At 40.0% G+C, this 27,850-nt stretch overlaps 1 protein-coding gene across 1 annotated transcript; it reads left to right on the top strand.

Annotated features, from left to right (window-relative positions):
- The first annotated feature begins 7,495 nt into the window (after nucleotides 1–7,495).
- GPR162 (G protein-coupled receptor 162) lies at nucleotides 7,496–24,914 on the top strand. Its single transcript, XM_058170229.1, has 5 exons — nucleotides 7,496–7,641; nucleotides 12,345–14,320; nucleotides 17,140–17,329; nucleotides 19,023–19,174; nucleotides 22,202–24,914. Exons 2-5 carry the CDS (start codon nucleotides 13,457–13,459, stop codon nucleotides 22,772–22,774), a joined length of 1,779 nt encoding a protein of 592 aa, XP_058026212.1. The 5' UTR covers nucleotides 7,496–7,641; nucleotides 12,345–13,456; the 3' UTR covers nucleotides 22,775–24,914.
- The last annotated feature ends 2,936 nt before the right edge of the window (nucleotides 24,915–27,850 follow it).

The following is a 27,850-nucleotide window of genomic DNA, read 5'->3' as shown; positions in this document are numbered from 1 at the left end:
AAATTTAACAATATATAATTTTTCTTGCAATTTCTGGCTTCAGTATATCTATTTTTGTTCTCTAGGGCTAGTGATTCTCAGGGAAAAATAACAAATTCCTCTGTGCTCAATTTCTACTCTCTCAAAACTTCAAGAAAACAGCCATATCTCATTTCCCAAATCTTTTCACACTTCTCTATCGCATCTGTTTCTGTATCGGAGATTCTGTGCCAGCATGTGGGTTGTGGAGTAGGAAATAATGATAGGAGAAAATCTTGAAGTATAAAGAAACAAGAATATGTCTTCCTTTTGTGACTATTCTATTCTAGAATATCTTTTTGGTACCCAACAGTTGACAGAATCACAATACAATACTAATACTAGCCACTGGGTAGTCCTTGACTTATGAATAGTTGCTTAGCAACTATTCAAAGTTATAATTGATGCCAAAAAGGCAGAATTATGACTGTGATCCAAAAATCCAACAGTTGGGCCTCCTCCATGGACAAGTGATGAAACTTCAGACGTTCAGCAACATAGCTGTATTTACAGTTGTGTGCAGTGTCCTGAAGTCATGTGATCATATTTAATGCAGTTTTGCCAAAAAAACAGCACCTACTTCTGGTTTTCAGCAAAACTATGCCATAACAAATTATTGGTTCATTTAATAACCACGGCTTAACTTTTGGCTTAACTACCACAGCAAAAAATGCCGATGTTAGTCATCCATTATATGATTGTCCTGACACATTCATAAAGGGCAGGGTCCATTATGATTGTATGTCAAGGACTATTATAGTTAGAATCAATAATATCATTTACTAATTTTAAAAAAATCTATATTCCCTAAGGGGGAGCATGGCAGCATAAACAAAAATTTCTCAAATTCAGTGCATATATTATATGCATATAAGAATACATTAGCTAAATGATGAGGAGATTCTTAACAATCAGCACATGATCACAAACTCAAAGAAACCAGGGGTGGGGAGTAGGTGAAGAAAAATTTTCTCATTACTTCGTAGAGTACTATAGAAGCATCAAACAGAAAATCAATCCTCTGTTATCATTCACTTGAACTCTATTGTGTCTATTATGCACACTTCACACTTCTACTTTCATCTGGTTTTATTGTATTTGTGTGTTTCTGCAAACATTTCCATGATTTCCTATTCAATTAAATTCTACCTTGTACCGTTCACCGCACCACACCATTTGTACTTCTCTAGTCTTCTAAAACTGGAGCTCAGCTAGGCCTTTATTTACAAATGTCATCCATAGAAATGTAATTCGTGATTTCACTCTCACATATGGTGAAAAGAATAGGAAAAGCAATATAAGGACATGTAAAGTAAACCTGTTCAAATTAATAGAACAAGGATGATCTTTTCATGATGGTCAACATTTTAGGGAAGAATACAAGAAGCAGATGGCAAGTCTCCAGTCCAAACAAGTATCAAAATTGAATGCTGGCGTAATCCTTGTAAGGTGTGAGAAATCACAGGTACTAATAGGATCTTGGTGGGTTGGAACCTGCAGTAGAATTAATCAGATTTTTAAAAAAAGCTGCATAGCTAATTATTAGGATTATTTAGTGAAACTTACCACCGCAGATTTGATTCATTTGGTATCATGGAAGTTGCCATTACAAGCCAAGCAGGGAATAGACTAGAACCAAACAGGTCTGATACATTATTCTAGTTCAGCAGGGACAGATTCAAACTTGCTATAGTCACCTTACAGCTTCTGAAAAGCCTTGCTCATTACTGTATTAACTTAATGTCCTTTTTGCTTGAAATAATAAAACTTCTCTGGTTTCTAGAAAAGTGTACTGTATTCCAATACTTCATTGCTAACTCAAGCTATATACAAGTTTACTTTAGTATTACTGTCAAAAGTTCAGTTATATATAATTCATATTATATCTCAGCACCTTTCAGATTTTGACTGTCCCCACACCAACCCCAAGCAGGTTCAGATCTGATAAATATTCAAATGAGAAACCATCAAAGAATGTGCTTGAAGCTGGAAAAAAAAGCAAAAATTTGCAGGAAGTGGTCGCAAATCACTTTGCCAAATAAACTTCATGGATGTATCCATGGAGTCATCACAATTTGAGCTCAACTTCAGGACCTCTCTGGGTCAACATGGGATTTACATGTAAAGGGGTGGGTGGGTGTATCGATCTATTTTCCAAAGCACCAGAAGGCAAGACAAGAAATAATGGATGGAAACTAATCAAGGAGAGAAACAACCTAGGACTAAGTGGGAACAACTAACCAGTGGAACAGCTTGGCTTCAAGAAGTTGTGGGCACTCTATACTAGAGGCTTTTAAAAAGACACTAGGCAGCCACTTGTCTGGAATGGTATAGGGCAGAGATGGCGAACCTTTTTGGCACCAAGTGCTGAAAAGGGAGCACTCTTCCTGTTTCCAGCACTGCCACACGCACAAAGGGCAGCTGATCGTCACAGGCACATGCACACCAGAAACCTGGAAGAGGAATGGGCAACACTGTGCGTGCCAGGTGACATGGCTCTGTGTACTACTTCAGGCACATGTGCCATAGGTTCGCCATCACTGGTACAGGATCTCCTGGTTGAGTAAGGGATTGGACTAAGAAGCGCTCCAATGCCCCATCTAACTCTGTTATTCTGTTTCTCTTAAATCTGTTAAATTAGGATAGGGGGTGGCCAGAAAGAGCAGTATTTCATTTCAGAATCCCTTTGGAAACATATTTCCGAAATCAAATTTTATGCAGCAAAGTAAAACGCAGATATTAGCAGGATATTCATGAACACCAATAGAAATGTTCATGGATGCTGTACCAAGGGAATGATTTAGTTAACTCCTAATCCTATAGTAAACTTAAGACCCGTTCATATAAGGACAAAGAAACCTCCGGTCCCAAGCCTTAATTCAGCCTAAGAAGCCAACTCATTATGACCTCAAGCAACCTTCCACCCCCTTGTTTCAATATGTTTACTATTGATGTTAATGCTTGTTTACATTCATTTGATTTTATTGTCCTCGGTTTCTTGGGTTTAAATCAGGTAATGTGAAAACCGCTCGTGACATGCATTTACCCTTTAAATTCAGGAAGAAATCTTGAAGCATAATTAGAATATTATTATTATTCATTTTAATTGCACCTTTTTTGTGAACAGTACTTTGCAGTGCTCCTCTCTTAGAAACTCAGAATAATCTTGCAAAATGAGTCATTAAGAACTTATTCAGTGCAGAATGAATTGAGACCGAGAAAGATTTGCTTAAGGCCAAGCAGCAAGATCAACAAGGAAATAAATTTAAATGTCCCTAGATGAATAGATCCACTGTGCAATGTGCTGGGGATATAAACCCACATTTATTGCAACATTTATTCCGGGAGCTGTTTGGAGTTCCAGCAGTCAGCGCAAATACGTTTTACATACTTCACTGTGATGAGATTGGCTAACTGTCAGCAAAAGAGACATCTGCCCATCTTGCTCCTCCTTTTATACTTGTTTCCCCAATGACTCATAAGTACCGTTATTTATATTTCTCATCTTTCATTTAAGGCTATTTGTTCCTCTTGTTTGCAGTAATGAGTTGTGAACATGAGATGTGGCTTCCTTTTCAATCTAACTCATTTCATTCTTATACAAAATGCTTTTCCTGTACTGGTGGAAGGAGAATGAATAGCTTCTTACAGTATTTGTTTATATTCAATCAATAGCAAGAAATCAGAATTAGCTAGATTCCCCTCCAAAATTATTTAAGTGTAATTTTTATGCAGAGGCAAACCAATATCCAAAGAATCATGAATTATGCGGAGAGAGACAGCAGGCTCATTTTCACAGACAATGATCAAGGGAAGATTAGGCAGCCTTCTTAATCTGAAGGCTTCAACAGGAATTCCTGCATGGAAAAGTGTTTAGTTTTCCTGACATGAACGGCTCCATCCAATCTGATTCCATTACTTTTACTTTTGTTTGCTAGGTGGTTTTTTTATTTGGCATATATTTAATAGTGAAGAAAGTTTCAAAGGTGGTTTGGGATAACACATTAGCATCCTTTTTTTTAATAGGAAAGGGAAAAGCCAATTCTGTTCAATTGTTACTTGGATCCAAGCAATTATTATTTGGATTTCAGATGCAGAACTTTACTCCTCACAGCAATGGCAACTCCTTGTTACAGCTCAGTTTTAATATAAATCCAGATAGTAGCCATGGACAACTTCTATGTTCTTGTGGATCAAGTGTTCTCCAGGATGCAGTAAGAACCAGAACTGCATTTTGCTGCACAAATAGATCTCTCCTTCTATTGGTCAGGGTCCCTAAATAAATTTGGAGTCACTGCCAACAACAGTTTCCTTGTTACAGAGCATTGTCATTTAGACGTGGCATTACATGCAAATAGGCGCATTAATATAGGAGACTGGGTTCACAATCCAGAAGGAACATTAACATTAAAATATTGAAAATCTCTGTTTCCAATAACAACCTGAAGATGTTTTCCTTTTTCTTATACTTGCAGGCACTTCCAAAACTGAAACTGTCTTTTCTTATGTATATATTTATTTATTATTTCAAATTGATACAATTGCCCATCTCATATGTATGACTCTAGGAAGCTTACAAACAATTAAAACAAATATAGCAATAGCACTTAGTCTTATATACTGCTGCCCAGTGCTTTATAGCTCTCTCTAAGCGGCTTATAGAATCAGCATATTGTCCCCAACAATCTGAGTCCTCATTTTACCCACCTCGGAAGGATGGAAGGCTGAGTCAACCTTGAGCCAGTCAGGACCAAACTCCTGGCAATATAAAATATAAATACAAACAAAAAAGAGGATAATGAAACAATTTAAAAACAAGAAGAAAATTATATGAAAGCATTATAAAAAGCATGAAACTCACAGGCCATAATCCCATTAATCAAAACAACCTGTAAAACTACTTATCAGTGCCATCACAATTCCATGTCTCCAGGCCCCACTGGCAAAACTGTATCTTCAGGGCCTTGAGAAAAGCCAGAAGGACTGGGATAATCAGATCTCCAGAGGGATAATGTCATGGCAGAAAAGGTCCCTTTCTTGAGTTCCACCAAAAGACAATCCCCGGCTGACAAGATTGACAAAATGCCCCTCCTGCTGAACCTGATGGGACAAATAGATGTAATTAGGGAGCACCTCTAATTCCTCCTCCTGAGTCACCTGTTTTGAGACACCATCAGTACCTAAAAGGTCCCCCTTTGAGCTGACCAGCCCTTTCCTGGCAGGTCAACAGGGAAACTCAAAAAATGGTAGACAGATAATGCCCCATCTCAACCCAATCCCATCCATTCTCATCTTCAGCCTTTATTTTGGTGGATTTGTAGTCTGGAAGCAGAATGAACAACATGTAAACAACATGTAAACAAACCTAAGGAGGTTAATAGTGAAGCTGCAGTACAGAGTTGCCAGGAATAGCAAGGGAGAAAGGAGACCAAATCACTTTGGCTGCCAGTGAAAGATCAAAGGAATAGCAATGAGGCAAAAATCCTCTGCCAGCCCTGTCACTAGATAAAAAGTGCTTTTAAAATATGGTCACATTTCTTGTGGACCTGAGACAACTGAAATATGAAAATTACCAGAACTTTCGGTGTTGTGGGGAGGATGAAAGAATGGTGCTGACCTCAGACATATGTGCCTAGGGAAGTAGTTTATATCCTGCTTGTGTATATGCACAGATGCACATTGTTATAAATTGACATATTGGCCAAATAACTGAATGTTATCAATATAGGTTTAGGTTAAATTTAATTCTGAATTAGACCATACATAGCTATTGTACTGTATTTGCTGAATTAGATGTACAAATATTTGTTAGGTGTACCACTTCGTTGTAGTGGAAATAAAAATACTGGAATTTGTTCCTCTGCTTATTACTCAGGGCCAAATTAGGGTTATATAGTTCAAACTGAAATCTGCCTGGCCAGAGTTCAAGTCCTGAAAAGGGGAGGAGTGGCATTGCTCTATCAAATCTTATCTGTAACATGCCAGAATGTTCAGAAACGCTGTAATAACTGGCTAACAAATCCTTTTAAAAAGTCATCACATTTTCAGAGATTTCCCCATACAAATGGGTTGGGAAGGGTTCACATCCAAGAACCTCAGGAAATATGAAGATGATAGAATGAGCTAGCTGAAGAAAGAAGGCCATATTTTATCATTGTCTTCACCTCCTTTCTTTAAATCAAATATTATATGATGCATTTTGGATGCTTCACTCATGTATTTTACTGTTTATTTTTGCCTAAACACAATACTACCATCACACAGTAACTGCATGAGACTCCAGAGCCACAATAAAAGGGCTAGAAGGATGAGCAACAGCTTATCAATAGAATGCCACAAGTGTTCATCTGCTCCACATGCAAATAAATCTTGGAATGATTTGAAAATCATAATTCACCTACAGCTTTTCTCACTGACTACATTTCATTGCAGTCCTACGATGCATGACATTTTAGATTCCTATAAACACCATCCTGTCGAAGATGCTCACTTCCTCTTGTAGAAACACACTGCATATCTCCTTAAAAATCTTGCGTTTCAGTCACCATCTCTGATCACCTTAACAAAGTCTCTTTCTATCTGTAGATGGCCACAAAGTTAGAACTTCCAAAAAAATCATTTACACACAAATACACACAAGATCCATTCTATGCATTACACTACGGGAAATCCAGTTTTATCAGTTTCCGGTTCTTCATCCAGACAAGCTGCAGCCAATCTTGATTGACTGACTAGTAGGTATGTCCTAAAGGTCCCCTGCTTGCTAATTCCTGGCCTGCTTACTTGGAGGAGACCTATGAACCCATGAAGAGCTGAAAAACAACTAGGACCGAAGGAAGAGGGTATCTCTTGGAGCAGCCCTTCCAACCAAAAGTGTTCGTTTTCCCCAAGCTACTTTTGTCAACGGTGGATCACTGGGAGAAAGCCTGAACCGAGGTCACCATGCAGAGAACACGTGGATCCACACAACTTTACCCCGGCTCTTTACTGCAGACTCCAGCAAGGTGCAGACAGCCCGAGTCTTAACTATGCTCTCTCGCCTGCCCACGAGCCTCCCCGTCTTCCTCTTCCACCTGCAGGCTGCAAACCACCTGTTGGCCCGCCCGGCCCAGCCCAGGCCCAGCCCAGGCCCAGCCCCTCGTCTTTGGACACGGAGGGGCAGGCCCGGCCTGGAATGCTCCCTTCCCCGCTTTCCCCTTCTTTTGTCCCGTAGGGACCAAATCCCCGAGTAGCCCACAACGGCGGGAAAGCTGCCACCTCCTGGGGGAGACGGCGGGAGGAGGGACGCGAAGGAAGGGGGACAGGCGCGCACGCACTGGCAGAGGCGGTGGGGCCGGGCCGCAGCCATTAAAGAAGCCGCCGCCGCCGCCGGCGGTGGGTGAGCGCCCTTTTCCGTCTCCGTCGCTGGGGGAAGAGAGTCCCAGCTGCCTTTGCTCGGCCGCTGCTGTCCTCCCGCCGGCTGCCGCGGGCTACCTCTCTGCCCTGACGTGGCTGCCGTCGCTTCGGGGTGGGAGGCGGACGGCGGCAGGCGGCGCGGAGAGCAAACGAGAGAGCTGCTCCCGGCGGCGGTAGCAGAAGCAGCAAAGGATGCTCCGGTCGCCATGGCAGCAGCAGCGGCAAGAGGTAAGATGGGTCCCTTCGCTCGGCTGCCTGCTTTCCTCCAGCCTCGCCGAGCCGGGCTAAGCGCGGGAAGGGGCGGCTGGCGGTGGCGGTACGATGGCCTTAACCGGCGCGGCGGTCTGTGCATGGCGACTGTCTCCTCCCGCTCGCCTTTGCGTTCTTAGCTGCCCGCGGGTCCTTTTCTTTTGCCCTGCCTGCCCAAGCTGGGGATGGGGCAGCGCTTGACTTGATCCTCTCTAGCCCTACCGAGGAAGCCGAGTGTCTGCCATAAGGACCCCAAGCTCCCCTGTCCCTAACTTAACCTTCCTCCTTCTTGCCTTGGCGTTGCTCCCTTCTTTGCTCGACCTCAGAGCTCCTGGTCAGCAGGAAAGGGCAAAAAAAGAAAGGGGGTGGGGGAACGGACTCCCAGACTCAACCCTTTTAATTTTCTCTCAGCTCAGACCTCCCTCTGCCTAGGCCTAGTGCCATAGCAACTTCTTGGAGGCCACGGGCAGTTGCACTTTGCTTAAGGGTAAGATCAAAGGCTAAGGCACTGGGGAATGAGAGATGGATGGGAGGAACCTTTTCATTTTTACTGCCTTCCTTTTCCTAAGACTTGGGGAGGAAGAGGAGCAGCAGGGCCTCAAGTCTAACCTTATTAAGCTCCCTTGTTCATCTCCGCCCTCCCCATTTCTGTGCCTTGTTCCCCCTCATTTTCCTGCATCTTCCCCTTCAGTCAGAAGCCTGTGAGCGACTTGTTTCCCTAGTCACAAAAAAGTTCCCATCTGGAAATACGGCTAGGATAGTGGGAGGTGGCATTTAACAGGAAGCATGGGGCGGGTAATCGCCGGCAGAAGCCTTGCTGGAAACCAGGAGGCAACCATATCCCGTGCATGAAGGTGGAAAAGGCAGGAGATCTAGAGCATATAACAATTTTGGCCAAGTTGTAGGAAACATCAGCATGAAAGCTACGCTTGTAAGTCTGTATTTAATGAAAGCTTTGTCGTTTTGGAAGACTGTGCAAAATAGCCCCAGAACTAAAGATAACTCAAATATTTATTGGCATTACATGTGAATAGCAGATACATGGGCTACCCTAGCTAAATATAGACTTTAACGACACTTGAAAATGGTGTGATGCTGGACCCATAATAATTGGAAAAGTTATCGATCCTGGTAATACAAGAAGAGAGAAATTATTGCCTGTATGATACTAACTGGGAACACACAAGTAACAATGCGAAAGGAGGTTGTCTCCATCTTCTATTTGCAGGCTCCTGAGATCCATTTGGTGGGCTGTTGTGCGAGACTGAATGCTTCCTAGAGGAACTAGGCCTGATCCAGCAGAGCTCCTGACCAAATATTACTGGTAGCAATAGTAATGAAAACCAGCAAGTAGATTGAAGGCAGCATTTTAAAATTAACCTTTAAGATGTTTGATTATGAGCAGTTCATGTTGTAATTCTCAAGTTCATGTCTATTTGCATGGTAGATTGTAAATGGATTGCTATCTATTTTGGGGAAAACAAATTTGGAGAGGGAAAAGGAGGGGAGAGAGGGAGAAGGGAGACAGAGGGGGGAGGGAGGGGGAGAGAGAGAGAGAGAGAGAGAGAGAGAGAGAGAGAGAGAGATGTCTCCAACAAAGCTATAACCCTAGGAAAGTGTCTCTACTCCCTTCTTTCTTGCTCCAGTCCATGTCCTGAATCAAAAACATTAAGGTCAGGGAAAGAATTTAGTTGAAGGATGTTTTCCATCCAATAAATAAATAGGACAAATACCTAATTGTGGGCAATACCTAAGACAGAATGCAGCTTGCAAGAGCTGAGCTGGAATGAGAACGATCAGCAGGCCTGAGAAATAGTAGCACCATCATCATGGGAGCTTGGGATAGGAACAGCATGTGGGCACTGAGAATTTATGAAATGAAAGTTTTAATTGAAGTGGCTTCTGCTACTTGAGGAGTAAATGACTTGGCAGAACCACAAGCTGCTGGTTGTGTGTGGGTCACAAACATCAATTGGGAGGCAGGTTGCATTAGCTTCAAAAGTAAGGAGGAAGGCAGAGTTGAGGGGTCCTACCTTGGTGCTCTCTGAACTTGGTTGTTTTATTGCAGACTACGTAATGAAATGTCTTCAAGAAAACGATCAAGCTTAGAGAGCACTAAGGACCTCTCATTTGAACCCTGAGCTACATATATTCTCTTTTATTAAAATAAAGAATTGTTCTGCAGTAGTTTAAAGTTCTTCTCCACCCGCAAATGCCATGGGATAATCTATGACAATGATATTCAAATGCTTAAGACAGATCATTCAAATGACCTTAGGAGAGAAGATCACCACTGGTTCTTTCTGGAAGCCTGCCTTTGTATGTGGTGCTATTTCATGTATGCAATTTGGGGAATGCTGTTTGAACTTCTATTGTTCTTTCTCGCCTTTGTCAGTGCTGTGATGAAGAGCATCTATAGCAGCTATGTTTGATTTATTCTCTATATCAGGGGTCTCCAACGTTGGCAACTTTAAGCCTAGAGAACTTCAACTCCCAGAATTCCCCAGCCAGCTTTGCTGGTTGGGGAATTCTGGGAGTTGAAGTCTGCCAGGCTTAAAGTTGCCAAGGTTGGAGACCCCGGCTCTATATCCCTTCCTGATCTCATCTGGTTCCTATCCATTAATTGTTTATCTTCAGTTAGATTATTAAAATGTACTCTAGGTGGGAATTTCCTTGAAGGAAATTCAGAAATTGTAGCAGATCCAGAATATGGTGGCCAGTCTAGTCAGGAGCTTAATTATACTGTATGAAGTATACTATATAGCAGGGGTCTCCAACCTTGGTCCCTTAAAGACTTGTAGACTTCAATCCCCAGAGTCCCTCAACCAGCCTTGCTGGCTGAGAAACTCTGGGAGTTGAAGTCCACAAGTCTTAAAGGGACCAAAGTTGGAGACCCCTGCTATATACTGTACAGTATAGTATAAGTATACTGTATGAAGTTTGCTCTGGCAAAACCGCATTGATTGTCCATTAATTTCCAGATTAAAACCAGATTGAAAATAATCACAGTCAAGACCTCCTCCATGGTGGCACCATATTTCTAGAATTTCTTCCCTCTCTAAGTTTGGATAGCTCCCTTTCTGTTTGTTGTAAGAAAGGGTCAAACTTCCCCCTTAGGACTTTGCTTTTCAGATTGTTAATGAGATAGTTATACCTGAAGTTGTCTGAAGTTATATTACCTGCTATTTTTGTGGGTTTTAAATTGTGTTTTGTGTTTTAGCAAACTTTGTAATTGTAATTTTGTTTTTTATTTTTATTGCCAACTGCTCTGCAGGCCAATTTTACTGACAGTAAGTAGGTTTTAAGATGAAAAACAAAGGTCAACTAGTTGCTTCCAAGATGCTCATTAAAAAAAAAACAGGAAGGTGATAGCTCTCTTTTCACAGTCACTCCCCAGCAGCTAATATTTAAAGCATTCTGCCTTCGGGACAGAACAGAAACAATAATAAATATTCATTCAATTTGTCTAGCTACTTTTTTTAAAAAATGTCTAGATTAGTGGCCATCATCACATTCAGATAATAGTTTTTAAAAGAGTTTCCTTCTATTGAGCCTAACGGTCTCCAAGTAATAATATTTAAAAAGATACAGATATTTGGCTATGCTTATTTTTATATCATACATGATATTATATACCTCTGTCACATCTCTCTAGAAACCAAAATCAATGTAATCTTTCTCTGTAGCAGAGATATCCTAGCCCTCTAATTCGTTTGGTTGTCTTTTTATACCATATTCAGTGCTGTACTTGATACTAGTAAGAAAACTAAACTAAGCAGACTTTCATTATTTATGTTATTATCTGTTGGCAAGTCCATAATTTGTTTTTTCCTGGTTTTTTCCTACTTTTAAGATTAATCTTTTTGCCATTGCATGCCAAAAGCGGGGGGAGCATGGGGGGGGTTGTGCGCGTGCATGCCCACACCCATAATTCTATGTGCCTCACCCCCGCGCAAACATATGTAACCCCCCCATGCTCCCACGTTTTTGGCACAGTGGGCATGGTAAGCCCATTTTTCGCCCTCCCCAGGCTCCAGAGGCTTTCTAGGACCCTGGGGAGGGTGAAAACGGCCTCCCCCCCCCGGAGGCTCTCCGGAGGCCAGAAACGGCCTGTTTCCCTACTTCCAGTGGGCCCAGAAGGCCCGAAAATTAGCCAGAGCTGAACTCGCATGCCCACCAATATGGCTACACGTGGCATAGGTTAGCCATCACAGGGTATAGGGTTTCCTGCCTGAGCAGGGAGTTTTACTACAAGATCTCCAAGGTCCCTCTCATTTCTGTTATTCTGTTACTAGCTTGCCTTGTCTTACAGTAGGAAGAAGAATAGTTGGGCCTTATCAGACTCTAGGAGAAGATTGAGAGAAGTACTTAAGAAATAGAAGTTAGGATGCTTTTCCGCTTCACTAGAAGCTTTCACAAAACTGTTTTGGTTTGAATTTTCCTGGGGTGCAAAAAGCAGATTACAATTGATCCTTATGCCTTGACATGTGATTGAATTCAATCTGTAGGTTTCAGTGTTGTATTGATCCAATGTTGTAACACAACAGTTTTTCTTCTCCATTACCTACTCATTTGTGTGGGTGGATGAATTGGAATGGTTTCCGTGAGGGCAGGAGAATAGACAGGCAAAAGGTATCTTCCTGTGCTTTTTTTAAATTTTTTCCTTTTTCTTCTTTTTACAGTACAACTGGTTCTGTAAACTCTAACTGGCCAAGGAACTTGGGGCAATGAAAACCTTTCTTGCAGCTGTTGATTGGGTATCTATGGATTCCAAACCAGGAGGACAAGGTTTGGTGGATAGCCAGCTCAAGTGCCTGGCCGAAAAGCAAAGGAAGTTGTTGGTCATGTGTAGTCATTCGGGAGCTCTCTGATCAACAGCTCAGTGGTGCCTTGTAACAGCCAAGACTTCATCCTGCTTCCAAGTGAACTCTTCCAACCCTGTCCCCCAAGAACCCTTTGATTAATTTTTATTCATCTTGGAGAGGCAATGTCAAATGAAATTATTGACAGAAGTTAATTTTTGAAGACAGAGAAAGCAAGGCAACAACAAAAGAAAAGTTGGGAAATAAAAATCCTTTATTTACTTAGTTTTCTTCAGATGCATTGTTAATTGACACATATTTGGTGGCAGCTTAATTTTTTAAAGGAAATTGCAGCAGTAACCTAAACAATAAAACAAATAGTACAAATATACAACATGCCCAAAAACTATTGTCCAAGCCTACAGTAAATCAGCAATTATACAGATCAGCAATTTAATACATGTAACATCAAGGGACCTTATAATTTTTCCCCCCCAAAAAAACATGTGGGACAGACATAAGTTAATATCCTTATATAGAAGCTGTTCAGTAATAGTGGTCTTTCCTTTTAATAAAATATAGGAATCTTACAACTCATTGAAGATGCTAACTTTCCTTGAAAACAAAGCAGTGTCTTCACAGCAAATAAGAGCAATTCAGTTTTGTGTTGTCATGGCTTTTGCTCTATACAAATCATTTTTTCTGGAATAAAAATATTTTTCTTAAAAAAAGAGAAAATAATCAAAAGAAAAAAGAGATGGATCAGAACCATGTCAGAGAAACATGTGGATCAGAACACTGTACAGTAATAAAAAAAAGTGATGGATGTAGGTGAAAAGAACAACAAGGAGTGAAGAAAGACATTGTATGCACCTCATGGCAATAGCTAGACTTTTTTTCTGCAGCCTTCTCCTGTTTAGGAGATAGCCACGGAAGTAATCATTGGGTTCTCTCTTCTGTGTGGATTCATATCCCTGGAAGGAGGCTGCACAATGAATCGTGGAGGCGACAGCAGCTCCATGGAGGAACTATCCAAAGCTACTCTGCACATTAACTCACTTTGGTGGCTGGCTTGTGGGCTTCTTGCGCTGTTAGCCAACTCCTGGATAATCTTGAGCATCACAGCGAAGCAACAGAAGCACAAGCCCCTGGAGCTCCTGCTCTGCTTCCTGGCAGGGACACACATTCTCATGGCTGCTGTGCCACTTACAACCTATGCCGTGGTACAGCTGCGACGTGAATCTTCTGACTATGACTGGAACGAAAGCATTTGTAAGGTCTTTGTCTCTACCTATTATACATTGGCCTTGGCCACATGCTTCACCGTGGCCTCTTTATCTTATCACCGTATGTGGATGGTAAGATGGCCAGTCAACTACCGGCTGAGCAATGCCAAGAAGCAGGCTCTGCATGCCGTGATGGGCATCTGGATGGTCTCCTTCATCCTTTCTACCTTGCCATCCATTGGCTGGCATAACAATGGAGAGCGTTATTATGCCAGTGGCTGCCAGTTTATTGTCAGTAAGATCGGGCTAGGCTTTGGTGTGTGCTTCAGCTTGCTTCTTCTTGGAGGCATAGTCATGGGCTTGGTATGTGTGGGTATTACTTTCTACCAGACCTTATGGGCACACCAAAGGCATCATAGATGCCATCACCAAAGAACAGAAGATGCCTCTTCTTGTCCTTCTTCAGTTCACAACACTTTCAATGTGCCAGCCATTGTAGTAGAGGATGTCAGAGGCAAAAGAAGATCATCACTGGATGGATCTGAATCGGCAAAGACTTCCATGCAGATGACCAATCTCATCAGTGCAATTGTTTTTCTGTATGACACGCTGACTGGTGTACCCATTTTGGTAAGAAATATCCCTTCCTATTTTTGACCTGTTGTTTTGGGGGGTCTCTAGAAAGCATAAATCCAGTTATGAATCCTTAATTTCTGTTAGGACTGACACAACCAAAATCACTTGAACAGAGCAGTTTTCCCCACCTTGCATGTACAAAGACATTTCCTGAAATAAAGACATTTGACATTCTGAACTAGAATGTTAACAAGAGGATTTTGGAGTATATTTCAAATCTAAGTTATTTTTCATTATCTCTTTAAAATTAGCTATTCCTGGCAAAAATTGTATACCTCCCAGAGCCCCTATTTGAGAGAGATGGATGGTTAAGAAGATAGATGATAGATGGATGGATGGATGGATAGATAGATTGATTCATTTATAATCTTCAGGGACTGTGTATATCAGTCATAGATTATGTCCTTAGGTCCAGTTCTTAACCATGCACAACACTAAGGAAATAACGAACACCTTAATAGTATTTCAAAAGGAACCTATAATTATACACCAAGTAGGGCGGGCGGGATGGTGGTGGACGACTATGTAATACATGGATGGCTTTGAGGAGTATGCCAGGAGTAACACTGCAAATTAATAAAATAGTTAATATTACATTTTTGATACATTTTTCTGTCTTGTAAAATTATAATTGGTGGCCATCTCTGGAGAGATCTGGGGATTTCACTCAAGGCTTTGGGTACTCTGGGACCACATGTGGTACCCAGGTGCCTTGTCCATGGAAGACAGGTCATCCGGCATCAATGGATGTTCTAATCAAAATTGTGTTCTGGGTGAAGTAATTTATTTTTTATTATATAAGTAAATAGATGTCATGGGTAGATAGAAAGGAAATATAGATATTCTGGGACACTTTGGGGGGTGGTTAAGTGCTTAATCTGTTTTAATGTCTTCAACGCCATTCTGATCTCATCTCAGCAGTGCTGTAGAGTATATCTTAATTAATTAATGGGAAGGATTGATAATCCACTGTATGTATATGTCTTTTGAGATATATAGTCTTATTGCAATTTTGATGGTTTCATTCATGCTGCACAAAAATGTTTGAATCTTGGGGGCTATTTATTTCTATACATATGTCCAAGAAACCAGGGTTAGATAAAAGTCCATATTTATTGCTAGACCACCTGATTGACATGTGCTAGATCAGCAATTATTTAACAATAGGAATAATGAAATTTCTCTATTCTAAATCCTAATGCTAATTTGAAACAAATCTGAGCAGGTGGCAGCACTCAGCCAACCTTGACAGATGGCAGAAGATAAATATTTGGCCAGAGGTAGTGCCTGGCAATGCCAGGATTGTTGGTTAGACGGAGAAGAAAAGAAAACCCAGAAGAAAACTGTAGAAATTCACTTCTGTTATATTGCTAAGAAGACTGCATGGATGTAGTATTATTTGCTTTAAGATGTTTTAAGGTCTAACATTCTAAATTAAATGTTTTAATAAGTGATTTATAATTTTATTTTATGAACTTCTGACTGTTTTTAAATGCACGGGTTGTTTTTCCATGTATCCCTGCATTTATCTCCAAATATTCCTTATCAGTTTTTCGGAAATTCCAGACAGTCAAAAGATAGAGCAAAGATAACCCTTTAAAGATGTGGTGTGTCCCCCCCCCCCACAATTTCAAGACAAACCTGAATTGTGTTTTTTTTATGCCATGGTTTTACAGATCACTTTTAAGAGAACACGGCACAAAATTCCTTTACCACTCAATGTTTCAGTGAAAGGAAATAAGTTAAGGTCTTCCTTCTTAAGAGGGTGGTAAGAATTAAAAATATTGCAATTGTCAATTTCAGTTTATCTCTTGAATTTTCATTCACAATTCACATTTACTGAATTTTTTTTTCTCATCCAGCATAACAGAGCTGCAAATAATTAAAGAAAAATGGCAGCAAACTTTACAGGAAACATTACTAAATGGATCTACTGTTAATTGGAATTTTAGAATAATATAAAATACTTTTTAAAAATATCAAAAGCATTTTTTAGGATATAGATATCCATGGAGATTATTTTTAGGCATTGATCCGGTGAGGTCACAAGTATTAACTGGTGCTTGTAACTTCTGTGCAATCATGTGCATTTGAGATAATAACACATAATTGTTTAATTTTCGCAACAACCAACACATTGCTATTTAAATGCTATGGGGAAAACAGTATTTTCTCCATAGAGATAATGATTAAATCCAGCAGAACAAATGAAAACTGCAGGCTTCTTTCATAAAGAAAGAATGCAGAAAAAGTAACCAGAGTAACTGAGTATGACCAGAGTAACTGAGCTATTAGGCTTTTCTGTAAGGCAATTATGCTGGCCCTTTGCTGATGTCACTTGATCAGCTCTTGCTGTTTACTTGATGATAGCAATAATTAGCATTGTTTTCTTTAAAAAAATAACAAAAATGCTGTAATGTGTTGTAAGATAATAGCCAATATATACTGAAATTATTTTCCAGACATACAATTTCAGCTTCTGCATATGGTGAAAGTATTTCTGAGCATTTCCCTTCCCTTGTAATGCTGGAGTAGAAAACAGGCAATGATTTTAAAAGTGTGTTGAGGGTGGTTGCATTTGCCACAATCCCTGTTTATGTTTAGCTGTGTTTTCACTGATTCGACTGATTAGTTTTTTGAGAATATTCCATTTGCAAAGTCTATCAGTTCTCTGAATGTTAAAAGAACACGAGTAGCATTTCTGTTAAAGCTGTCTGGGAAATGTTCTGATAGTCTCTGGAGTGTTCTGTCATGAACAGGGATCCCAACTGTGGAATTTTACCCACACCAACTCTTATCTCTCCTTGTTTTAGGTGGTCAGCTTCTTCAGCCTACGCTATGACACTGCTCCCACCTGGATGGTGCTGGCAGTGCTCTGGTGCTCCATGGTGCAGACGCTGCTACTCCCATCATTCATCTGGTCTTGTGAACGTTATCGGGCAGACGTCCGGACTGTCTGGGAACAATGTGTAGCAATAATGTCAGAAGATGATGGGGAAGATGGTGAGTAACCTACCCATTTCAGTCTTTGTATGATATATTGAGGAAGCCTCATACTGTGGAGAGGGGGGAATAATCACAAGCTTCAAAGGTGTGAAGTGTGAGATCAGCAACCAGAATTAAGTATCCTGTCAGGAGATTCATCAGAGGAGCAGCTATCTTTTTATCTGTTGCAAATTTGCATATTTTATATGGTGTTTATGTGTCTGTATTAATTCTCACAGAGTGCCACCTTAAATAATTCCTAAAATTACAATGTGTTCCACAGAGGAATATAAAATAGTTCCTTACTTTCCCTTAGTTTTAAGGATGAGGGCTACATTAATATGTTATTAACAGTTTGCAAGAGTTATTGCAATCGTTATACTCGTCCCCTTCAGCATGATATGCACAATCGATTTCCTATCCAACCCTGTCATTTCCATATCCAGGACAGGGAAAGGAAGGCAGTAGGCGTAGAGAGTAAATCCTTATTCCTAGAAGCCTGGAGGCCAGTCCGTTTCTGCAATTATAAGCAGTCAGATACCAAGATGGAATTTAAAAGATAGCATTGCCATTTGTGGCATTCTCAACATTACAATATATGACAACATGTTACTGAAATCAAATTGTAGAAAATCAATTGATCAGATGACATCAGCTAATATTCAGGTAAAATATCTGAAAGATCAAATTTACATAGGTGCTTTTTTTGGTAGCTAACATTAGAATTCTAATCTAGAATGTGATTCTAATCACATTCAAGGCATAACCCTTATTCCATTTTTCCCCAGCACATACCCTGCAGGTAGTTGTATACTGAGTCAACTATCTTGCTCTTAACTCCATATATTAGTTATATACTCTTAAACAACTCCTAGATTACTACAAGTCTGGAGGCAGAAATGCTGTCTATGGACTTCTTAATAGCTGGTATTATAATCTGGTACTTAATAATACCAGATCAGGACATTGTAGGCCTTTGCCTCTGTCTGAAGCTTCATCCCTTGATCCTTCCCCAAACTGCTGAGTTACATGTGCTGATTAAAGGTTAGGAATGATGCCGACCTTATAGGCATCTTCCACAACCAGCTCTTAGGCTGGATTTGGACATCCAGTAAAATTATAGAATAGATTGCAGCATTAGTCCTAGTAGAAAAATAAATTCACATTTGCACCAAATGAGACAAGAATTGCCTCCAACCTTTCTACCCAAAAATGGCCATTTAAGCAGGAAATCAAGGAACTGAACATAATCCAGCTTGTTTATTGCTTAGGTTTCTCAGCAACCTCTCTTGCATACATAGCGTACCTTTTAGCAGCACTAAAAAAGAGATTGGAATATATCATGGGCTATTTATTGCAAGCTATTAACAAATGCAGGTCTGTACTGTGAAGTGCAGGACTGGTACAGTACAATACAGACTTAGAACCCTAGATGGGTAAAATATTTTTAGAAACCAACAACATAGCCTTGATGATTTTTAAAAAAAACATTTTTATTATGTTATAAAATATTATAAAATACAAAATACAAAAGTAAATAAAGGTGCATTGAGGAGGGAGGGGAAAGAGAAGTGAGCCACAATGACTTTCAAATGATACCCTGCCATGCCAATGTGCAGATGTGCTTTCTCTATGGTGAGGATTGGGGTGTGAAGAGGACAGACCTTTGAGCCTGAAAGGGTTTTTTAAGCTCTTTTGTTCTCCTATATAGATGGCCCTGGTGATGATTATGGAGATGGAAGGTTCTGCAAGGTGCGATTCAATGCCAATGGTGCTACAGCCATGAAGCAGGATCCTAGAGATGCTAAGCTGCTGCCAGTGCACCATATGCTGTTGCCCCATGACAGGGTACATTATTTGCAGGTAAGCTTCCTGCTCTGAGTGATAATTGATTACAACTACCATATAAATAAAGAGCCAGCGTTGTTAGTAAAAATACTGAACTGCAGATTTTAGTCTATCTGCAACTATGGAAGTCACTGGGTGACTTTGGAACAGACAGTCTCAGCCCAGTCTACTTGACGATTCCAATGGTGGGGCAAAGTAGGAAGAAGGATTGCTTTGTACGCAAAGTATGCGCACATAAACAAAGTACAGGATAGAATAGCAATAGCAAAAGCACTTATATACCGCTTCACAGTGTTTTACCTATCTAAGCGGTTTACACAGTCAGTATCAGTGGTGGGTTTAAAAATTTTTTACTACCAGTTCTGTGGGTATGGCTTGGTGGGCGTGAAAGGGGAAGGATATTGCAAAATCCCCATTCTCTCCCCACCCCACTAACCTGCTCTGGGAAGGAATCAAACTCCCCCCTTTTCATTTCCCCAACTAAAATATTACTCATAAGAAAAGGCTCCCAGAAAAGCAAGGAAAAATCAAGCTGCTAACAAAGGAACCTGCTTGAGGCTCATTCCACATTCCTGCCAGCTGCATAAAGGAAACTTCGTAAGAAAAAAAACAGCTACAGGTGCTTAGAGATAATAGAAAGTGGAAGCCAGAAGTTCGGCTCCATTTACAAGCAGACAGAAAACTCATTCAAGGCAGGATATTTCACAGTGGAAATCACCCAAACCTTTTTAGAAACACAAAGCCCATGTTGCACAAACTCCAAAACTTCAAAAACATAGAACCATATAAGAATTCCTCCTCTTATCCAATTTGTTGTTCAGCTGACCCAGAAATGAACTGCTGAATGTCACTTCTGCAACTAAAAACCTCCTTCCAGCAGCTGCTTCTTGGCTTGTCAATTTAAAGTGATGGCATCTTGGGGGGTTTTTCCTCTTCTTCTTCTTCTTTGTCAAGCAATCTCCCCACTGAAAAATGAGCCCTGATTTTTTTCTTTTAGCCGATCAGCTGGGAGACTGGGGGACAGCGAATATATTGGGGGTGAGGCCAGGCAGAGGTGGTATTTACAGGTTCGCAAAAACCGGTCAGAATTGGCTGAAACCCACCACTGGTCAGCATATTGCCTCCAACAACCTGGGTTCTCATTTTATTGACCTCAGAAAGATGGAAGTCTGAGTCAACTTTGAGCTGCTCAGAATTGAACTCCTGGAGTGAGCAGTGAGTTAGTTACTGCATTCTAACCACTGTGCCACCACAGCTGTATAAGTGTAAAATAAATTACACTTCTAAATATATGCATATGGTCTTCTATTAGACTGAGTCAGTCCATGTATAACAGGTCAGTGTCGCCTAACCATGTTCTCTTAGATTCAAAGTACTGTATTGCAACAACTCACTATCCTTTGTATTTGGGGACAAGTTTATCACCTGTTCTTTATAATAGGTTAAGCTAATATGGTAAATTAGATTGAGAGACTGGCCCAAAGACACTTAATAGATGTTATGGCTAATTAGATTTGAACTGAAGATCTTTTCTTAGTAGAATTTCAAAACACACAGCATCGATCCTGAACTCTAAAACTGGATTCTGCTTTCGATTTTACAATTTACTGGAGGCTTTTTAGGAAGACAATGGATAGCCATTTGTATGGAAAGGTATAGAGTCTCCTGCTTGAGCAGGAGATTGGACTGGATGACCTCCGAGGTCCCTTCCAACTCTTATTCAGAATCTACTTCACAATTAGAGACATGCTAAAAGCTAAATGGGTCTTTATTATTTCTGAGAATACAGAGGCATTTAAACTTAGTTTGATGAATGTACATAGTTGACCTGTTTTCTAGGCTAGTTGTTTCATAAGGGGGCATTAGTAACTAACCAATCAAAGAGTATTCCCAGTTTGATGCCAAACTGCTATGTGATAATTATGGGTGCATTTTCACAATCATCTGGAGGGGGACATTTAAATATAGAGCTTTTAAAAAAATGCGTACTGTGTAATCCACACCCCTTCCCATCTGTTTCTACATCTCTTGTAGGAATATGGCACAATTTTTCTCCAAGCAGCTGAGCTATAGTATATGCAATACTTCATGTTTGTGTGCTTAGGGAACATCATGGGAGAAAAACAATTTGGAGGTTGATGTAGCACTGCAGGGAGATACGGTAGAAGCTTTATTCGCTCTACTTAAAAATGTAACGTTGAGTTGAACTGGGGAGCTGCTCCTCTAATTATTGAACATATTGGAAGATTAAAATTCCAGAGTATCTGAAAAAACACCGAAGAAAAATCTTCATCTGGATTTTTCTAAAATTCCTTTAAACTACATATTGAATAAAAACACCATTAGAGAATGGTGGTACAACAAGGTACTTCCCCCCATTTCCACAAATACATAGTATAAGAAAGCATGTATAGGAGAGAGAGGGAGGGGGGAGAGAGAGGGAGGGAGGGAGAGGGAGAGAGAGAAAGAGGGAGGAAGGGAGAGAACCAGGATGGGAATTACATTTTTTGTAAAACAGCATTATGAGCAGAGGATGTTATTTGTTATACTCACATAAACAAAGAACTATTGGGAAATTCAAATAACCATACATTTCAAAGCAAATATATCTGCCTGGAGTCTTCTCTGATCCTCTCCATCTTGAGAAGCTGAGAAAAGAGATATCCTAGCAGTCTAACTGCACAGAAAAAAGTAAACCTGATCTTTGCATCAGGTATTCTAGCCAATTAGTGGGAAGGCGTTGGGTTGATTAACAAATTGAGAATCTTTTCAGTTTCATACTATTAACATTTGATTAAAGACAATTCAAACTTAATTACTTTAAATACTTTACCATGTATCCCTTATGACATCTGCCTGTGAACCATCTGGGACTTGTTATATAAAGAGAAGAGAGGAATATGCTAGGTGGTTCAGATTTCTTTCTTTCATTTAGATGTTTCCTAAAATGCTTCCTAAAATGTTTAAGCTATTGGACATTTCTATCAATGGAGAACAATCTATATTCTTCAGCTGCTGTTTCTCCACTGACTTTCCTTTCAGGTTCCTATCTCCCGGAGGATGTCTCACGATGAAACCAATATCTTTTCCTCCCATCGTTCAACTCCTTCCTTCCTTCACAAGTGGTCCTCATCGGATGACATTCGGGTGGCTGCTCCATACAGACATGGAGGACCCTCCAGTTTTCTGCCTCCAGAGTTCCGTAGCTACCATCCCCGTCGATGTTCCCCTGAGGATGAGTTCACTACACTTCGGCATTTTCTAGAAGCCGGAATGGCTCGGGGACCTGGACCTGGCTCCAGTGCTTGCTTCTTCCGTGATGAGATTACGACCTTTATTGATGAAACACCGGTGCCCTCCCCTCACAGCACCCCACATCACTCACGCCTCCCATTCACAGTACAGCGTGAGAGGCACCATTCCCTAAACGGTGCCGAACTAGAAGGCCCCGATAGGAATCAACAGTGTTCATTGACTGATGGCGAAAGTCTATACCTCTGTGCTGGAGAACAGGGGCCTGGCAAATGGACCATGACAGCTCATGGGGCACAATCCTTGCAGGAAGTCAGCCTACACAATGGCACCAAAGGCAATAGCTCTGCTGTGGATTTTTAAGGAAATCCCAGAACTCAAAATTTAGGCTCCCATTTTTTTCTTGATACTCCAAGAGGACAAGAGTTATGCCATAAGGGAACCTGATACGGAGTGGGGAATAGTAGTGAGAGGGTAGAAAAATGTCATGGCTGGAGAGCACAATGGCATCCTGCTTTCAGTGGACAGCTTGAGTCCAGACCACCCTAGTTAAATGAGAGCACTCTTTCTCTGCTCTCGGCAGCGTTGTTAGCACTATCCATTTCTCACCTTTCTTAGCTCCACTCATGAGAGGAAAAAAAATCGGCTGTGGTGAGAAGGAATATATATATATGGAAAGTATATTCCATATATATATATATGGAATGTCACATGTGTCTGGTTTTTGTTTTAGTGTTAATTAATCATGTTTTTGTGCTATTAAAGTGATTCAGGCTACAAACCGATATGTACTTAGCTGGGAATTAGTGCCCCTAAAACTACAGGATGCACCACAAAGGTATATAAGAGAGTGCTGTCATCAAGTGCTTAGTAAGTCTTAGCAGGACAAACTGGGAAGAATCACCCTCAGCTAACCTTACCTACCAATGAAGTGCATTAAATGTGAAAAGAGGACTCACTTGCAGTGATCATGAAAGTGTTTATCATGCATTCCAATGTTGTTTGATTATGGGCTATCAAGTCAATGTTGACTTCTAGAGATCAGTAGCTCACATGTAATACTACAGCAGTTCTTACAATGGGTTTCTTGGAAAGCATTATCATCCATACATTACAGATGAGGAAGGATAATGGGAGACATAAAATGTTCAAGAAAGAAATGGACAGTCACCATCAACAGAGACTGATGAAAGCAGGATTTCATTAGATCTTTGACAGCTATCTTTTATCATTATTCCATCACAGATGCAAACATGAGCGGAGCTAGTGCCAAAAACTGGAAGAAAGATACTATAAACAGCTGAACTTGTCTGGGTTCATATTTTCAAAGTTTATTTTTATGCCAGATCTATCCCCAGAGGGTAGTAGTTAATTCAGGGGAAAGAGAAGAAGGGGTTTGTCTAGTGTTGTATTCACAGTTGAAATATTTCCATATGATGTTTTTAGTGTGCAGTTAGAATTTTATGAAGGTGAAGATGTTATTTTCCATCAGTCAGTTTTCCATGTTTCCTACAACTATTTTTTACCAAAGAAAATGCATTAAGGAAAGAAAGATGGAATAGTGGCATGGTGCCTTTTGATTGGTACTACCTAAGAGACAACCATTTGAGGATATGGAGTATGGATATATCATGCCTTGTTCACTCACATTTTGTTGGTAATGGGGGAACATACATATCAGTGATGGGTTGCCCCGGTTCGGACCGGTTCACAAGAACCGGTAGTAAAACCAGTGGGAGGCTCCACCCACCGACACGGATGTCATCAGGAAGTTTCTGTGCATGTGCAGAAGTGTGTGCATGCACGGTCCCGTTGCAAACCAGTAGAAAAGGTAAGTGGAACCCATCCGATATATATGTGATCCATCTATGTTGTAGCAGATGGTAGCAACTATCTGATTTTGACTGATATCCCCCAAAAGCTAAACAGAGTTGGATCTAGTTAGTAATTAAATAGAAATTACCAGGAAGTGCTAGTAGGCTGGACCAGGAACTCATCAAACATTCCAGAAGACAGCTTTGATTTTTATTCCTTCATTTTACTTCTAATGATCTTGATCTTTAGTCCCTTCAAATAACATCGTGGAATGTGATTTCATTTTTTTTCTTTGACCCTTCTCACAAAGTTCTTTAAAACTTTAACAAACCTCTTTTGTAAATCCATAGGAAAAATATCCAGAGTTTCTCTTAATTAAAATGGATATACAAGTAACAAATTATGATGATCAGTTGTTCTTTTGTATGTCCAGTGTAAGATCTTTTTCCATATCCTTCTTGTAGCTTGTCATCTTTAAATCCACTTTCAATTCAGTCTCAATCTTGTCAAGTAAAACCTTTCATAACATCTTATTAAACACATTCTATAATGACACTCTTAAAATTAACTTCTGCATCCATGGTTCAAAAATATATGTCAATGTGTCCAATATTAATTTTGTTTCATTCTGTAATTGTAAGTTGAAATTGAGATTTCTCTTTTCATTGTAATTTTTAGTTCTCTCTAGTATCCAATTTTTAAAGTCTTATTTATCTTAAAAATTCAATTTTGAAAAAAAATTAAAAGCATTTTCCTATGGGAAGGATTCTTTATAATTAATTCCAAAATCGTATTTCATTTATGCTTAGTCCACTTAGTTCATTTGTAGCTTTCTGAAATTATTCACCGTTTGCTGGTAATTCCCCCTCCCCATTTTATATAATTCTTGAACTTGTAGTTAAAACTTCTTTTGCTAAGGTTTTTAGGAAAACTGATCTAATGTGTAAAATCTGTTTGATCCAAAGGTCCCCAATTGCTAAAAAGCAATTAAACAATTTCTGAAAATGATTAGAAAGTAGTTTGTCATCTTAGTGTCCTTGCAAAGCTGCCAATTATGGCTTGAGCAAGGTGACTCTTTTCTTGTTTTCCAGAGCTCTCAACCCATCACATTGCTGTCTTAGTCTCCTTGAGCGGAGCAGATGTCTGGAGCATTTGTGGGTGATCTCAAGTTCTCTCTTTGAAGAAGAAATATCAAAGAACGAGTTTATTCATCAGTTGTCATTCTGCTGTGGTTGTTGGCTTCACGTTTTGCAGAGCCATTTTCAGAGTGTCATTTCCTCCTCAGAAATCACAAATAGGCCTTTTTCTGAACAAATGCTAGCCAATCACCACTCTCATGTTTTCTAAGGACTCTAAATGACCTAATCACTTCTACATTATTTCATCTCAGCCATCCATTCATATCACCTAGCATTAATACTTTTTCCTCAGGACTGCATTTATTTAGAAAGTTGCTAAGTTTTCCCCCAAACCCATGATTCTACCGTTACCAATATTCATTAGAACACACTATCACCAACCTATGAATTGTTATTGTCATATGGACGACAAAGTAAATGATACTGGTTCATTTTTTCTCATATACATTTTTTAAAATTTGAATTTATATCCCGCCCTTCTCCGAAGACTCAGGGCGGCTTACACTGTGTTAAGCAATAGTCTTCATCCATTTGTATATTATATACAAAGTCAACTTTTATTGCCCCCAACAATCTGGGTCCTTATTTTACCTACCTTATAAAGGATGGAAGGCTGAGTCAACCTTGGGCCTGGTGGGACTTGAACTTGCAGTAATTGCAAGCAGCTGTGTTAACAACAGACAGACTTAGTCTGCTGAGCCACCAGAGGCCCTCACAGTGCAATTCACAGTGAATTATGTAATTGTTTTCATTAATTCTCCACAATCAAGCTACCTTCATTCAAATTTATTATATTCTTCCCCTTTCTCTTAAGTTTCACAGGCATATCATGTGTCTTTTTTCTTTTATCAATTTTATTCAATAATGCACTATCTGTATCATTTACACTACAAATCACAATGTTTCATATGCCACAGCTGTCACTAGATAAACCCATAATTACTGAAATCTACTACTATTGTGGCTTTCACATAAGCTTTCACATAATGGCTTGTTACCAATAAAATAATGTGTTCCGGTCAGTTTAGGCTCATTTAGGATAATATGCCACTAGTATAATCAAAGCCCAATTTAACTCCAATTTACACTATTCCAAAAACCTATTCCATGGATTTTTAAGTGAAAGACTATCTTGCAAGTCAGAAAACTGGTACAATTACTCACATGTCACCAACTAAAAGATACTTAGTTTACCAATGGCCACTCAGAATGTGCTAAATACTGTACAGGGATATCAAAGTTCTGTCCACATTCTTTTTTTTTTTTTTTTTTTTTTATTCAAAAAGTTTTTATTAGTCAAAAAGAAGGTTTATACAAATACATATCAGGTATGGTAAATTTTCATTTTTCTTATCTAAAATAAGAATTTTACTCAAATTTTTTAACACATACAACAGCCATATGGCAAGCAGGTAACACGAAGTAGCTAAGTTTGCAAATTTTAAATACGTAATAAAGAAGGGTCAAGAATAAACAGAATATCGTACAAAAGAGAATAAGGAAAACCAACACAATCCCAAATATCTTTATCACTTCCTAGTTTTGGATCTCAGAACTCTGGGTTCAGCCTGACCCAACTCCAGGGCCGCAACAGCGGCAGCCGCTTCCGCCCCATGATCTATAACCTCCCCTTCTTCAATTCCTGGGTCATCTGATTCCAGGAGGGCTTTGTGTTCCTCCACATAGGCCGTAGCCTCCGCAATTGTACTGATTTTTTCGTAATGCCCTCCCGGAAAATCATCAATCCTCTGGCATCAGCCATCTGAAGCCCACTCCTTCTGGTACAATTTGCTTGACAAAAATAATATTTCTTTCTTTTTCACGTACCTGTCTGGGAATCTGCCTCAGAATGGCTATCTCCTGCCCCTGTAAATCAGTGCCCCACTCCTATGTTTTCTAAGAATTTCATCTCGTCTCTCTTCTCACAAATTTGACATGAACCTCTCTGGGAACTGCATGCGTGCGTGCATATTGCGAATTAACTCTATAAACTCGATCCACATCCCAATTCATGAAATCAACACCTCTCCCAAGAAATTCTCCCAACAATTTAGTCACAACATCTCTCAAGTCTTCTTGGTCCACTTCTTCCAAATTTTGAAACCTAAGGAAATAAGACATTTTATCCATCTGTAGTCCAAGCACAGCATTGCCTGTCGCCCCCTCTCTTTTCTGCACTGCCCGCATCTCACCCTCCAAACCTTCCACTTTCTGCTTGTTTTCTGCTGAAACTTGTTGAGTATCCTTTAAATCCTTTTGGATAGTCACAATTTCTGCTCTTATTTCATCCAATTTCTTGTCCATATTAGATAACTTTTCCAAAATTCTTCCATCTCTCCAGCAGTTGGTCTCTGACCTTTGCCATTAAGGAAAAAAATACAAAATCCTCAGGCAGGCACAGTATCCTTGTAATTTCCTCCGGATCCACCAGGGGCACTCACAGGAGCAACGAGTCCAGAGTACAGTTAGTCAACCAGGAAGTCAA

The sequence above is a fragment of the Ahaetulla prasina genome, chromosome 2, assembly GCF_028640845.1.
Source record: "Ahaetulla prasina isolate Xishuangbanna chromosome 2, ASM2864084v1, whole genome shotgun sequence".
NCBI lineage: Eukaryota > Metazoa > Chordata > Lepidosauria > Squamata > Colubridae > Ahaetulla > Ahaetulla prasina.
This window is presented reverse-complemented; position numbering and strand designations above follow the sequence as displayed.

Excerpts from the sequence above, each read along its gene's own strand:
- GPR162 (XM_058170229.1), top strand. The coding sequence starts at position 13,457 with ATGAATCGTGGAGGCGACAGCAGCTCCATGGAGGAACTATCCAAAGCT. Across the intron at positions 17,330-19,022 it reads AGAAGATGATGGGGAAGATG|ATGGCCCTGGTGATGATTAT; the intron begins GTGAGTAACCTA and ends TCTCCTATATAG. Across the intron at positions 19,175-22,201 it reads ACAGGGTACATTATTTGCAG|GTTCCTATCTCCCGGAGGAT; the intron begins GTAAGCTTCCTG and ends CTTTCCTTTCAG.